General features: G+C 40.5%; 1 protein-coding gene across 1 annotated transcript in view; it reads left to right on the forward strand.

Annotated features, from left to right (window-relative positions):
* The window catches only part of ASAH2 (N-acylsphingosine amidohydrolase 2), an 80,328-nt gene that overhangs the window by 31,959 nt on the left and 34,948 nt on the right, over positions 1-13,421 (forward strand). Inside the window, exons 9-13 of the mRNA XM_024744842.1 lie at positions 1,161-1,281; positions 3,278-3,403; positions 7,535-7,621; positions 9,776-9,880; positions 10,010-10,091. Coding sequence (XP_024600610.1) covers positions 1,161-1,281; positions 3,278-3,403; positions 7,535-7,621; positions 9,776-9,880; positions 10,010-10,091 — 521 coding nt within the window. The remainder of the gene's footprint in view (positions 1-1,160; positions 1,282-3,277; positions 3,404-7,534; positions 7,622-9,775; positions 9,881-10,009; positions 10,092-13,421) is intronic.

Raw genomic sequence — 13,421 nt, forward strand, 5'->3', positions numbered from 1 at the left:
TTTTTTTTTTTTTTTTTTGCGGTACTTGGGCCTCTCCCGTTGCGGAGCACAGGCTCCAGACGCGCAGGCTCAGCTGCCATGGCTGACGGGCCCAGTCACTCCACGGCATGTGGGATCTTCCCGGACCGGGGCACGGGTAGAAATGTTTTAAAAGCCTTCAGCGAAAAAAAATCAACAAAGGATTTTTTAAAATCCTAAATTAGCTTGAAAATTTATTGATTGGCATCTCTCTTTTCTTGAGTGTTCTTGATAATCTGCTTTACAGCCTTCTATCCTGTAAACACCTTTTTCACCTGTGTCGAGGTTTGATCCTACAAAGGCCACTGAACAAGGTGTCACAAGACCCACACTTTAGCCTTGGTCCTGTATGACAAGTGGGCTTCCATATTGCTTCTCCGAGACACCTTGTGGAGCACAGGTAATACCAGCCTGTTTTTCAGGGTTGTTGTGAAATTCAAATGAAATAACAGATGTGAAATTAACTTGTGAACTCTATAGCTCTACACTTAAACAAGGTATTACTATGCATAAGGATATACTGAATTATGCATAACATCCTCTTTCACACCCCTGTGCATTTACTCTGCTGTTCTTTCTCTCTGGAATGTGTTTAAGAATTAATTGCTAGTCATCTGTGGTCCTCAAACACTTTATGCCTCCTTATTTATAACATTTGTCACACTGTATCAAAGCCATTTGTTTACATCTTTGTCTTCTTCAAGATTCTAGAGTAAATTGCAATTTATTCAGTGCTCAGCACACAGCTGACTCTCAGTAAATGTCTACTGAATTGGATAGGATTGATTTGCATAATTATTATGTGTGTACCTGTCTTGAAGGATAAAGTCTATGTCGATACAATTCTTTATGTATATCACCTGGTAACTAACCAGTATTGGCTCTTGTTAAAAGCTTATGATGAAGATGACAATGATGAAATATTTTAAATCTAAGTAAGTGGTCAGACTTCTTGAGTATATTATTAGTAATTTAAGTTTCATTAACAATGAAAGAACCTAAATGTTTTGATAGAATGCCTATCATCAAAAGAATTTTTTTTTTTTTTTTACAGCTGGAGAAACCTTAAGCTCCCAGTCATCATTTTTCACCCCAGTTACCTGGTTCTCTTCATTAACTTAGGGCTGCCTGTTCTTTTACAGCTGGTTTGCCATCCACCCAGTCAGCATGAACAATAGCAATCATCTTGTAAACAGTGACAATGTGGGCTATGCCTCTTACCTTTTTGAGCAAGAGAAGAACAAAGGATATCTACCTGGAGAGGTGAGAATTTATGGCATTGAAAGCTTCATCTTAATTCATTGAGTATCATCATTCATTCAGTGTTCAGAATAGCTGATTCAAATCTTCAGAGGAAGGTGTCATCATGGATGCCACATACTGACATGCTTGGATAGAAAGAATTCTCCATCCTCCCTAAGAAAAATTTTAAATGACCGTTAGCTTTGTGTCAAATACTACTGATGTGATGATTTCATAAAGTTACAATTAGTTGGATAAGGAAGGGCAAATTAATATATAATAACTTTTGCCATATATAATTTTTGATTAACTTGGAAATATGATAAGCTGTGTTGTGTTTATATCTCTTGTTTTCAGAGATATAAAATTATTAAGCACCTTCTTAATGGTATAGGAATCTGAATGAGGACAGGGAATGAGTCCTTTTCTGTGGTCCAGACTTCCCTCTTAATTTCCTTTCAAGGAATTTCTACTTTCCTGCAATATGGCCTAAGTCAGAGACAACCCTAATCCATTAGAGTTGTCTTTGTAACTCTGAAATGTAGTGAGTGATGGGATCAGAGTTGGGGGTGTCCAGGAACCCAGTCCATGTACTCCAGGAAACTCGTCAGCTTTGTGTAAATTACTGACTGCAGATATTTGGAGAGGAAGGACCCTGCTCTGCTTGACCCCAGCATCTAACCCCCAATTGCAGAAGAATATATGATGGGATGAGAACCCCAGGCCCTCGCCTAGAGTAAGTGTTCTGTTACAAAGGTATTGTGTTGGCCAAAAAGTTCGTTCAGGTTTTTCTGTGCGATGTTATGGGAATATTAGCCCATGAACATCTGGTTTGATTTGTTAGCTCCTTTGTTGACAAATCTCTATTTTTTTTCATTTTAGCCTGTGTTTTAGGGAAAAGAAAGGAGTTTCCCATTATCTTTTTAGTATAAAAAAAGACACATAATCTCCTATACTTGATTATCTCTTTCCCTAAGAAAATTTAAGAATTTAAGGTAGAATTGTAGTCCAGTTGGTTGAGGTTAAGGTCTTGCCCTACTCTAAAAGGTTTTGTGTTGTTATTTCAGGTTGAAGAGATAGAGAAAATATACACAGAGGGCACGTCTGGGTGGTGGAGGCTATATTTAGGTTCAGTTGTGCAACAGAAAAATCCGGATTGGCTCTTCACTTTTTAAGCCAATAAGCTATTTATTTTTAAAGGGAAAATGGTTATCTGAGCTCCAGGTACAACACCAGACACTAGATTGATGGGTCAGTATTTTATAACTCGTTGCACACTGTATTTCTTGTCAAAATGTTGCTGTTTGAGACAGAAATTTGAAACTCTCCTACTTGAAGTAGCTTTATTGATAACTGGAATATCACGAGTAATAACACGTATGCTGATGGCAATGTGAGCCTTTTCAGAAATAAAAAATTCTCTCAGAATATTGTACATCCTCCTTTTGTCGTATGCAAATGATTTTGAATAGTTCACCAGAGTGGGTTGAATGTTTGCCTTTTTAATGAACTCATTGTGGTAAATAACAAAGAATAGGCCTTTCTCACCTTCGGAGATGGCCCACACTCTGTCTGTGGAGTGTGTTTCTCTCTAAATAAATCCACTTCTTACCTATCACTTTGTCTCTCACTGAATTCTTTCTGCAATGAGACATCAAGAACCTGAGCTTCATTAAGTCCTGAAACCAGTTGTTCTACAGGAACTGAGACCCCGACTCAGGTGGAGGATGGCGACTACCTGCTGCGCACAAGCGCTAGACCCCAGACTGTTTGGAACCAGAAAGTTGATGATTAAGGTTCCTAAAACACCACACTGCTACTTCACGACATATCAGCGAGAAGAAAGTCATGAATCCTGCAGCCTTCACCCCCAAATGTTGCCTTTAAAAATGCTCCCCTGAAAGCCATTGGGGAGTTTGGGTCTTTTGAGCAGGAGCTGCCTGTTCTCCTTGCTTGGCCCTGAAATTAAAAAAAAAGAAAGAAAGAATAAACGGCAACTGGATGTTTCTTTTGGCAGGGACCGTATGTAGCAGCTTTTGCTTCATCGAACCTGGGAGATGTGTCCCCCAATATTCTTGGCCCGCACTGCATCAACACGGGAGAGTCTTGTGATAATGCCAATAGCACTTGTCCCATTGGTGGGGTAGGTAATAATGACGTGAAATCTGTTTTTGCATCTCAAGTACATTTTATGTTTAACTATTCAACATTCATGTACAATTATGTTCTCCTCAAGTATACTCTGACCTACTTACTGCTAGCATTTGCTCTTCTCAAAAGCACCCACTAAATTGTGATTGAGTAAAATTGTAGTTTTCCATTTGATTGTTAAATTTTTTGAATGGTAAGACAATTTAGTAAATATCAGAGATTAAATATCCTTCCCCAAAATTGGACAGCCTGAAACATTTTTCCTTGGCATTTCTGAAGTCACAATTTAGTACAAAAACTGCCTGCCTGAGACATTTCTCAGTGATTATAAAGTCTATAGGGTTTTCTAAAACTACAAGGTCAGAATTCTTTTTCCTTTCTTATAAATTACAAACAAAACAATCTTGGTGTAAAAACTCAAACCACATGGGAAGCATGAAGAGCAGTAAAAAGTGAAAGTCCCTGTTCACCTCCTTCCCCTCTACCCTCTCCCTTTCCCCAGAGTTACCACTCTCACACCTCTTCATATGTTTATGTGTTCATGAACAACATTCTATAACTTATTGATTTTTTTATTGGTATAGGATTTGAGTTTTCTACCTAATTTGTCTTAAAAAAATCTCTTTATGACTATATACAATTCTATGTGATAAGTTTTAAAGGTAGCGAGTAAGGCTGTCCTCCCATCTTCATTTAGATGTTTGCAACATTGACATGAGCAGCAGATTCTAGCTTCTGGGTTCTTATTCTTTGTGTTTATACAGTATTCCACCTGCCATATTGCTTTTATTAAACACTACTCCTGGGCTATTTATTTTATTCCAGTCAACCCCACTCAATGAGAAATATAGTTTTAACAATTATACTTTTCCACTGTATATTATTATTTTTATGTAGAAGGTCTTCATACACCAGAAACTAACATAACATGGTAAATCAACTATACTACAATGAAAAAAAGTCTTTGTTACCATTCACTTCCAAAATTTTTACACATCATTAATTCACATTAGATTTGAGGATTACTTGTTAAATTCCAAAATTCACAGATGAAATGGTTAAATAAATTATAATACTTATTTGCAATAGAATATTATGCATCACCTTCATGTCTTATGTTGGAATACTTAATGTGGGAAAGAGCTCATAATACTAAGGAACTCAGGGTTTAGTGTTGCATATTCATCATGACTGCAGTTTTGAGAATAAATGTATCATAGTAAAAAGACAAAATGAAACACACTGATATGTTAACCACGATTTGCTCTTTTGGGCACTAGTATAGGCAGTTTTCTATTTATTTTTTGTTCATTATTTTAATTCTATTTATACTTTTTAATACTTTTTCTACAATAAGTCTATTTTACTTTATAATCAGAAAAAATTACAGCAAAATCATACCCCCTTCCACAACACAATTCAGTTTCTCTTCCTTTCCCTTCGTGTTGGATTAGCTTCCCTCATGTCTGCAAGATGTCAGTCATCAGTGAGGAAGGTGTGTGCTTTTTTTCTCTCATACCCAGTAGGAGAGAGAGCGAGCCTCTCTTCCAACCACGGAATAAGAATTCTCTTTAGTATGACTGTCAATTTATGCCACATGTCCATCCCTGGACCAAAACAGTTGCTGGAGAAATGGTATGTGTTGATTGGCTTAAGCTGGGCTCCAGACCAATCTTTGGCAAAGCCTAGGGAATTTCCATGATTGCCTTAGACTTATTTGGAATGAGGAATGGGATCACTGCAAGGAGAGGGATGGCTTTCTGAACAAAATCAGAAGACGCTTGAGAAAAAGAAAGAGGGAAATGGACAAATGTTGCCGTGTCTTCTGCTTTAATGTGGTTTCTTTAAAAAGTTTTTTAATTTAGAAAATAGCTTTAATGATTTTTAGAAAAATGATATATCGTTGTTAAAAATACACACAGGGCTTCCCTGGTGGCAGAGTGGTTGAGAGTCCGCCTGCCGATGCAGGGGACACGGGTTCGTGCCCCGGTCCGGGAAGATCCCACATGCCGTGGAGCTGCTGGGCCCGTGAGCCATGGCCACTGAGCCTGCGCGTCTGGAGCCTGTGCTCCGCAACGGGAGAGGCCACAGCAGTGAGAGGGCCGCGTAACGCAAAAAAAAAAAAAAAAAAAAAAAAAATACACAATATTGAAAAGTTCAGAAAATGAAACTTATGTAAAGGAGTACCCCTTAATCCCACAATTAACCTGTGAAAATTTTAATAAACATCCTTCCAGACAACTTTTTTTTTTTTTCAAAGAAGATGTTGGGGGTAGGAGTTTATTAATCAATTTATTTATTTTTGCTGTGTTGGGTCTTCGTTTCAGTGCGAGGGCTTTCTCTAGCTGTGGCAAGCGGGGGCCACTCTTCATCGCGGTGTGCGGGCCTCTCACTATCGCGGCCTCTCTTGCTGCGGAGCACAGGCTCCAGATGCGCAGGCTCAGTAGTTGTAGCTCACGGGCCTAGCCGCTCCGCGGCATGTGGGATCCTCCCAGACCAGGGCTCAAACCCGTGTCCCCTGCATTAGCAGGCAGATTCTCAACCACTGCACCACCAGGGAAGCCCCCAGACAACTTTTTATGCACCTGTACACATATATATGTACAATTTTACATAGATGGGATCATATTGTAATGCTGTTCTATACCCTGCTTCCTTATTTCCAGTAAATATACTTTAAAACATTATTTAAACTAACTTCGTAATCTTTATTTTTAAGTACCATAATTTGGTTAACCAATCCCCTACTGATGAGTATTTTCTTTCCTTTCCTGCTTTTCTCCTTGCACAGTCTCTCCCTTCTTATTTTCTTCCTTCATATAAGCATGCTATGGTCACTATGCTTGTCATATATTTTTTCACATGTGTGAGTTTCACCTTAGGACAAATTCTTAAAAGTGAGTTTGTTCTTTTTTTTCAAAGCACCTCTATCTAATATACTCTACACATTGCTCAAATACTCTCAATCACGTTTCTACCCACAGTGCATGAGTGACACTTTCCCCAAACTCCTCCAGCAGGTTTGTCAATCTTTCAGTTTTTTCTAGCACAAATGTGAAGAGTTCTCTCTTCGTAGTTTAAATTTAGTAGTTTAAATTCATTAAGATTGAACCTATTATAACGTTGAATGGCCATTTACATTTACATTTTGTGTGTGTGTGTGAATTACCTATTTCATCTGCATCCATGGTGTTATCCATTAGGATGCTTTTTTTTTTTTCTGCTTTTTTTTTTTTCCAGCTTTATTGGGATATATTGACATCCAACACTGTCTAAGTTTAAGGTATACAATGTGATGAGTTTTACTACAAATAAGAGAATACCCAACTCAATATGAATGAATCAAAATGTATTAATAAGGGTATTTTTTTTCTTGCTGACTTTTTAAAGCTCCTAATATATTAAAGTCTTAGTTTGTCATAAACTGCAAACTCATCCCTCAACACCCCATTTATCAGTTATCTTTCAGTCTTACTTATGTTTTTCCCCCCGGTATGGATGTTTAAACTGTCAAACTGTGTTCCATATAATTTTTGGAAGGGCCTTTCACATCGTTAGACTTTAGAATATATTCATCCATATTTTCTTTTAATACATTTTGGGTGCCATTTATAATATTTAAGTGTCCGATCATTCGCAAATTTTTCTGGTTTAAGAAGTAAAATATAGAGCCAGATGTATTTACTGATTTTTTTTCCCAGAGGGTCAGCTAGTTGTTCCAATATAGTTTTAACTGAGTTTCAATTGAAGGCAATCATGAACAAGTGCCATAGGCAGGAATCAGCAAAGAGAAAGATGTGCTGCAAATGGAAAGACCTGGCTTTAGGTAGTAGCTCAGATATTAGCTACCTGTATAATCTTCAGTGAATCTAACCCACCTGAGCCTCAGTTTCCTTATTTTTAAAAGTAAGTTTCTAGAATAGAGGATTTCTAGCAACATTCATTGCTCTAATTCCGTGAATGATTTTGATTCTCATAATCTGTAAATTAAGAGAACACCTGAAAAGAAATGCTGGAATGTGGCTTTAAAAAAATCTATTTGCTTAGATTCACCTGTCATTTTCCATTCCCTAAAAGAATCGCTTATTTCACTAAGAACACATCTTGTGTCATTTTGTTCCAGCCTAGCATGTGCATTGCTATGGGACCTGGGCAGGATATGCTTGACAGCACACAAATCATAGGACGGATAATATATCAGAAAGCAAAGGTAAGCTGTGGGCCTGCTTCTTTCATCTTCATTCAAAATTATGCCTTAAAATCCACTGACATTGTTCATCAGGAAGCCCGTAATTGTAAGGAAGACAGCAGGAGCTTAAGCTGCACCAAGGAGTCTGGAAGACTGAATGCTGTTTATTGTCAACCAGGAAGGTTGTTTTCACAAACCACACAGGAACCTCTCTGTGACTGCTTGTGTCTGGCTTCTTATGGGAAGTACATTTAAAAGAAAGTAATCAGGAAATATTCTCTTTCAGCCAGAATGCTTGCTTCCGGTGGTTGGATGATAGATTGTAAAGTTTTCAATTCATGTGGTATGACCAGATATAACCAGACTGACCCAAATTCTCAGAAGTCTCTCAGGCCTTGGCCTGCCAAGTCACCTGACCATTTCTTTCTTTAAAAAAAAAAAAAAATTAATTAATTAATTTTTGTCTGCATTAGGTCTTCGTTGCTGTGCGCAGGCTTTCTCTAGTTGCAGCGAGTGGGGGCTACTGTTCGTTGCGTTGCAGGGTTCTCACTGCGGTGGCTTCTCTTGTGGAGCACTGACTCTAGCCGCGCGGGCTTCAGTAGTTGTGGCACACGGGCTCAGTAGTTGTGGCTTGCGGGCTCTAGAGTGCAGGCTCAGTAGTTGTGGAGCACGGGCTTAGTTGCTCTGCGGCATGTGGGATCTTCCCGGACTAGGGCTTGAACTCGTGTCCCCTGCATTGGCAGGAGGATTCTTAACCACTGCACCACCAGGGAAGCCCTACCATTTCTTAACTTTTCCTTCGGTGACAAGGTAAAGCTGAGTGGCACCACTGCCAATTCTTGCAATTTGGATTCAAATTAGTCCCTGGTCTTTTTTGATATGGAAAGATCATCCATCTTACATTTTCCTTTCTTTTTAAAAGATTTTTTGATGAAGAGAGAATCTGGTCTCCAGTGAGCTTACTACAAGTTACTCTACCCTCCTTCCTCTTCTAAATTTTATCTTCCATTTTGCTTACATATTTTGTATCAGCTCCTATGGAGACATTTCTGATGGAAAAAACAAAAGACAGCTTTGGGCTGAGCCATCTCTGACAAACATAGTTAAATCTCTTCGTTTTTATAGCTTACCCATACCTTTAGTGAGCATGGGCTTGAGAGAGGGTGTGTGTGTACATATTTTGTCTCAAGGGTTCTAAAATGTTTCAGGAGCAATTAAGGAAGAACAAAAACACCTTAAAAACATCAGACACCAGCCAACCTAATTGCTGCAGTTTCTTTTTAATTACTGTGGTATTATCAGTGGATTGTTCTAAATTAACAGATTCTATTTAGGGTGTGCACCCCGACACAATCTGGCGTCAGAAATTTTGTTACCATTCTGAGCCCAGTCTACATAGAGATTTGTCCCACATTCTGGATTCTCTTCTCAGCAAGGCACAACTTCCCTCTTAATGAGGAGAGCAGGTTGCCGCTGGTGTTACTGACAACTTGAGCATTCCCATGTGGCTGTGGAAACTGACATGGCAATAGAGTAGAAATGAGTTAGGTGTCAGGCAAAGGCATTGGTGCTGAAGCAGGGTTTGCCTCTACTGTACGATACAGATCAATACAAACAAACCTTCCTAAATATATTTTGACTCACATTGCCCCTAAGATTAAAAAAGCATCAATTGACCATACTGGAAAAAAAAAGAACATCCAAAGGTGAACAGTGGGTGGGGGAACAGATGCAGATGAAGTGGGTCCTGAAGACTTTCAAGCCCCCCTTTGGCACCAGCCCTGCCAGAGGACTCAAGGACTGTGAGAGGGAAAACTCCATGAGAATCCCCATGGAGGCACCCTTGTTCTGCCAAAGAAGGTAATTTGGCCCACCTACTCCTAACCTTAAATTTTCTTGGCTGTCTTTCTAGTGAGATTGGAGCATTTGTACCATAGCCTGCATCACTGGAATTTCATATTTGTGGGAAATAGACACAGATCAATGGTCTCAGGGCCTTCAAGTTTCTGGGAAGCTACAGGGGGTTTGGTGGAGAGATGCGCATGCTCTGTCTAATCAGACAGCAAAACAAAACTTGACTGAAAGACTCTTTTCCAAATTGGCACTTCTTAGGTACGGTTGCTGGTATTCATTTTAGCTTTTTTGCTTTTAATGGTAAGGCTGTGTGTTTTCTAGGAACTGTATGCCTCCGCCTCTCAGGAGGTAACTGGGCCACTGGCTTCAGCTCATCAGTGGGTGAATATGACGGACGTCACCGTCTGGCTCAATTCTACACACACAGTAAGTGTCACTGAGTCACACTGATTATGCCACAAGGGTAAAGTTCTGGGCTGATCTCATTATTGAAGTTCAACTTCTGTTTCTTTTTCTGTTTCATTTTTGTTTTGTTTTTAAAATTTTTTCCTTTAGGCAAAAACATGTAAACCAGCCTTGGGCTACAGTTTTGCAGCTGGCACGATTGACGGATTTGGAACCCTCAATTTTACGCAGGGTGAGGTGCAGTCTGATGTGATTTATAGTTCCAGTTTCTGAACTTCAGGGTTCTGTTCCCTAACAAGGTTTAATGTAACCAATACATTTACTATTTTTATTTATTTATTTATTTTTTTTGCGGTATGCGGGCCTCTCACTGTTGTGGCCTCTCCCGTTGCGGGGCACAGGCTCCGGACGCGCAGGCTCAGCGGCCATAGCTCGTGGGCCTAGCCGCTCCGCGGCATGTGGGATCTGCCCGGACCGGGGCACGAACCCATGTCCCCTGCATCGGCAGGCGGGCTCTCAACCACTGCGCCACCAGGGAAGCCCCTACTATTTTTATTTTTTAAATTTGGGAGTATGCAGGCTTTCCAGGTTTGTACATGATTTCTCAGGGGTAGGTATCTTTCATAATTTAGCTTTCCACTGATTCAAGTAGAATCAGAGATTCTCTTTGCATTTCAATCTATGAAAGAATAGTTTTAGGGCTTCCCTGGTGGCGCAGTGATTGAGAGTCCACCTGCCGATGCAGGGGACACGGGATCCTGCCCCGGTCTGGGAGGATCCCACATGCCGCGGAGTGGCTGGGGCCACGAGCCGTGGCCGCTGAGCCTGCGCGTCCGGAGCCGGTGCTCCGCAACGGGAGAGGCCACAGCAGTGAGAGGCCCGCGTACCGCAAAAAAAGACAAAAAGCAAAATATAATACACACAGTATTTTCAGAAAGGGAGAGGCCACAGCAGTGAGAGGCCCACGTACCGCAAAAAAAAAAAAAAATTTAAATTGGGCTGGAGCCTGGGGTGGAGTTGGAGTGGTGCAGAGCGGGAGTGTCATTGTAACTTCGACAGTATGAGTTGGCCCTTCCATCTGGTTGTTAGTGTCTCTTTCCCAGATTCCTTTATTGGAGCCCAGATTCCTCAGAACAGAGGCTTTTAGGAACCTAATGCATGTGGTCCTGGGTCTTCTTCCTGTGTGTATTTCCATGAATTTATAACTGATTATTATAGGTTTTATACTTTTATCCTGATTATCACTGTGATAACATGCACTGGCAAGTAGAGAAAGTTAAAAAAAAATTGAAGAGTAGCACCTACAGGTAATATTTTGGCTTATTTCATTCTTGTCTTTTGTATATATATATATATATATTTTGGAGCCATTAGTTAAATTAATAAATACAGTTGTAATGTGATATAGTTGGCATCATCTTTCCTGGTAATATTTCATCTAGTTTGGTCTACTGTTCTAAAATAAATAATTTTTAACAGGTTTATTGAGATATAATTCACAAAACATAAAATTTACCCATTTAAAATGTATAATTCAGTGGTTTTTTGGTATATTCACAGATATGTGCAACCATCACCACAGTCAATTTTAGAGCATTTTCATCCCCTCAGAAAGAAACCCTGTACTCTTTAGCTATTACAACACAGTCTCCGTCTCTCCCAGACCTAAGCAACCACTAATCTCTCTATCTCTATATTTTCCTCTTCTGGACATTTCATATAAATGGAATTGTAAAAAAAAAAAAAATGTGACTTTTTGCATTGGCTTCTTTCACTTAGCATCATGTTTTCAAGGTTCATCCAAGTTGTAACATGGATTAGTATTTCATTACTTTTTTTTCTTTTTAAAAAATTGTTTTATTGAAGTATAGTTGATTTCAATGTTGTGTTAATTTCTGCTGAACAGCAAAGTGATTCATTTATACATATCATACATTCTTTTTCATATTCTTTTCCATTGTGATTTATTACAGGATATTGAATATAGTTCCCTGTGCTATACAGTAGGACCTTGTTGTTTATCCATTCTTTGTATAATAGTTTGCATCTGCTAATCCCAAATTCCCAGTCCATCCCTCCCCCACCCTCCCTCCCCCTTGGCAACCACAAATTTTGTTCTCTATGTCCGTGAGTCTGTTTTTGTTTTGTAGATAAGTTCATTTATGTTATATTATGACTGAATAATATTCCACTGTATGGTTTTACCAGATTTTGTTTATGCATTCCTCAGTTGATGGACATTTGGGTTGTTCCACTTTTGGACTATTAGGAATACTGCTGCTATAAATATTCATGTCCAGGCTTTTGTGTGAGCATATGATTTCATCTCTCCTCTTTGGTATATGCTTAGAAGTAGAATTGCTGGATCATATGGTAACTCTATGTTTAATAATTTGAGGAACTACCAGACTATTTCCAAATTGTGGCACAATTTTACATTCTCATCAGTAGTTCTGAAGGTTCTGATTTTTCTACATCCTCACCAATACTTGTTTTTATCTTCCTTTTTGATTCTAGCTACCCCCTGGGTGTGGAGTGGTATCTCATTATGGCTTTGATTTGCATTTCCCTGAAGATTAGTGATACTGAAAATCTTTTCATGTTTATTGGCCATTGTGTTTCTTCCTTGGAGAAATGTCTACTCATATATTTTTCTTATTTTTAAATTGGGCTACTTGTCTTCTCATTACTGAGTTGAAAGAGTTCCTTATGGGTCCCATATATGCTCTAGGGATGCCCGCTAGCTGGGCTGCTTGGGTCCTTCTGTTGTGGTGGGCTGACTACTGTGGGTGGTCTCGTAGGCTTGGCTCTACCACCCGCCACGGGTCTGGTTGGTTGCCAGGCCCTGCCTTGTGCAGAGGCTGCTGGCCACTGCTTGGTGGGGCTGGGTCATGAGGCAGCTGGCTGCAGACCCACAGGTGGCCCCTGGGCTACTGCTAGCTCACTGGTGGGCAGAGCTGGAGTCAAGGAGATCCTGGGCTGGTGTCTTCACACTGGTGGGTGAAGCTAGGTCCTGGGGCTAATGCCAGCCCACTGGCAGGAAGAGCTGAGTCCTGGGGTCTGGCTACAGAGCCCAGGGTCCCAGAGCTGGTGTCAGACTGCTGGTGGGTGAGGCTGGTTCTTGACATGGCTGGCTGCAGAGTCCAGGATGTCCTAAAGCTCGTGTTGGCTTGCTGGTGGGCAGGGTCAGAGCCCAGCTAGTCCCAGAGCTGCTGCTGGTCTGCTGATGGGTGGGCTGGGTCTGCAGGCTGCAGGGGTACCATTGTCCTGAGGCTGGTGTCCACCTCACTGGTGTGTGCGGCCAGATCCTACATCCTCTGGTGGGCAGGGTTGTGTCCAGGGGTGGCTGTGGGTTCAGGGGGTGTCTTAAGGCACCTTGTCTACTGGTGGGTGGGACTGTGTCCCCACCCAGTTAGTTACTTGGGCTGAAATGTCCTAGTACTGGTGCCTGTGGGTTGGTGGGCATGGGCACAGCTGGGTCCTGGAGCTAATAAGCTGGGGGGAGGATCCAAAATAGTATGTGGTAGAATGAGCTCCTAAAAATGGCTGCCACCAGCGTCTG

The sequence above is a fragment of the Neophocaena asiaeorientalis genome, unplaced genomic scaffold (assembly GCF_003031525.2).
Source record: "Neophocaena asiaeorientalis asiaeorientalis breed wild unplaced genomic scaffold, Neophocaena_asiaeorientalis_V1.1 scaffold131, whole genome shotgun sequence".
NCBI classification, from domain to species: Eukaryota; Metazoa; Chordata; class Mammalia; order Artiodactyla; family Phocoenidae; genus Neophocaena; species Neophocaena asiaeorientalis.